The following is a 2,500-nucleotide window of genomic DNA, read 5'->3' as shown; positions in this document are numbered from 1 at the left end:
GACTAGTTAGTGTTGGATTCAGTCTACGTCCAGTCAGACTAGTTAGATTAGTGTTGGATTCAGTCAACGTCCAGTCAGACTAGTTAGATTAGTGTTGGATTCAGTCAACGTCTAGTCAGACTAGTTAGATTAGTGTTGGATTCAGTCAACGTCTAGTCAGACTAGTTAGATTAGTGTTGGATTCAGTCTACGTCCAGTCAGACTAGTTAGATTAGTGTTGGATTCAGTCTACGTCCAGTCAGACTAGTTAGTGTTGGATTCAGTCAACGTCTAGTCAGACTAGTTAGATTAGTGTTGTATTCAGTCTACGTCCAGTCAGACTAGTTAGATTAGTGTTCGATTCAGTCTACGTCCAGTCAGACTAGTTAGTGTTGGATTCAGTCAACGTCTAGTCAGACTAGTTAGATTAGTGTTGGATTCAGTCAACGTCTAGTCAGACTAGTTAGATTAGTGTTGGATTCAGTCAACGTCTAGTCAGACTAGTTAGATTAGTGTTGGATTCAGTCAACGTCTAGTCAGACTAGTTAGATTAGTGTTGTATTCAGTCAACGTCTAGTCAGACTAGTTAGATTAGTGTTGAATTCAGTCAACGCCCAAGTCAGACTAGTTAGATTAGTGTTGTATTCAGTCAACGTCCAGTCAGACTAGTTAGATTAGTGTTGGATGAGTGAAGACATGGACAGATTGCTGCCAACAGAATCAAATAGAAAGACCATTCACACTGTTCATTACGGAGCAAAACCTCACTGGATAATAGTGTGAGAGGAATGAGAAGAGGGAGGTGTGTGAATGTGTGTGTGCGTCCATTAGCTGAGTCTTACCAGCAGTAGTCCAGAAGATGTGGAGGCAGTACAGGGATGTAAATGTGTTGCCAGTACATGGGGTACAACATGGCAGCTGAACCGTGGACACACGCTGTTAACTACGGAGAGACGACAACACAATGTATTACAATAGAGAGCCTGGAGGACAGACCTACCGCTGGTCCGCTGGTTTTCATTTTAAAGGTAGATTCAGCAAGAGAGCAAATGTCTCTGTTGTGTATAATGTCATCTTTAAGGAGCTTCAAATTTTAAGGAAACACCAACATATTTAAAACCAAAGCACAGAGTAATGTATTGTAAATGCTGTTGGGGGGGAAGAGACTGTGTGATCCGTTGTGTTACTGCTGCCAACGTTTACCTCCCAACGAACCCCGTTGGTCAACACTGAACCCCGTTAGTCAACACTGAACCCCGTTAGTCAACCCCGTTAGTCAACCCCGTTAGTCAACACTGAACCCCGTTAGTCAACACTGAACCCCGTTAGTCAACACTGAACCCCGTTAGTCAACACTGAACCCCGTTAGTCAACACTGAACCCCGTTAGTCAACACTGAACCCCGTTAGTCAACACTGAACCCCGTTAGTCAACACAAACCCCGTTAGTCAACACAAACCCCGTTCCCCAACACTGAACCCCGTTCCCCAACACTGAACCCCGTTCCCCAACACTGAACCCCGTTCCCCAACACTGAACCCCGTTGGTCAACACTGAACCCCGTTGGTCAACACTGAACCCCGTTGGTCAACACTGAACCCCGTTGGTCAACACTGAACCCCGTTGGTCAACACTGAACCCCGTTGGTCAACACTGAACCCCGTTAGTCAACACTGAACCCCGTTAGTCAACACAAACCCCGTTAGTCAACACAAACCCCGTTAGTCAACACAAACCCCGTTAGTCAACACAAACCCCGTTAGTCAACACAAACCCCGTTAGTCAACACAAACCCCGTTAGTCAACACAAACCCCGTTAGTCAACACAAACCCCGTTAGTCAACACAAACCCCGTTAGTCAACACAAACCCCGTTAATCTTTAAGGAGCTTCAAATTTTAAGGAAACACCAACATATTTAAAACCAAAGCACAGAGTAATGTATTGTAAATGCTGTTGGGGGGAAGAGACTGTGTTGGGGGAAGAGACTGTTGGGGGAAGAGACTGTTGAGGGAAGAGACTGTTGAGGGAAGAGACTGTTGGGGGAAGAGACTGTTGGGGGAAGAGACTGTTGGGGGAAGAGACTGTTGGGGGAAGAGACTGTTGGGGGAAGAGACTGTTGGGGGAAGAGACTGTTGGGGGAAGAGACTGTTGGGGGAAGAGACTGTTGGGGGAAGAGACTGTTGGGGGAAGAGACTGTTGGGGGAAGAGACTGTTGGGGGAAGAGACTGTTGGGGGAAGAGACTGTGTGATCCGTTGTGTTACTGCTGCCAACGTTTACCTCCCAACACTGAACCCCGTTCCCCAACACTGAACCCCGTTCCCCAACACTGAACCCCGTTCCCCAACACTGAACCCCGTTCCCCAACACTGAACCCCGTTCCCCAACACTGAACCCCGTTCCCCAACACTGAACCCCGTTCCCCAACACTGAACCCCGTTCCCCAACACTGAACCCCGTTCCCCAACACTGAACCCCGTTGGTCAACACTGAACCCCGTTGGTCAACACTGAACCCCGTT

General features: G+C 47.4%; 1 protein-coding gene across 5 annotated transcripts in view; it reads right to left on the bottom strand.

Moving 5' to 3' along the window:
• The window catches only part of LOC129869371 (DENN domain-containing protein 1B-like), a 316,391-nt gene that overhangs the window by 121,890 nt on the left and 192,001 nt on the right, over positions 1–2,500 (bottom strand). For all 5 annotated transcript variants that reach the window (XM_055943720.1, XM_055943716.1, XM_055943717.1 and 2 more), the window contains one exon: positions 822–922. In XM_055943720.1, coding sequence (XP_055799695.1) covers positions 822–922 — 101 coding nt within the window. The remainder of the gene's footprint in view (positions 1–821; positions 923–2,500) is intronic.

The sequence above is a fragment of the Salvelinus fontinalis genome, chromosome 14 (genome assembly GCF_029448725.1).
Source record: "Salvelinus fontinalis isolate EN_2023a chromosome 14, ASM2944872v1, whole genome shotgun sequence".
Taxonomy (NCBI): domain Eukaryota; kingdom Metazoa; phylum Chordata; class Actinopteri; order Salmoniformes; family Salmonidae; genus Salvelinus; species Salvelinus fontinalis.
This window is presented reverse-complemented; position numbering and strand designations above follow the sequence as displayed.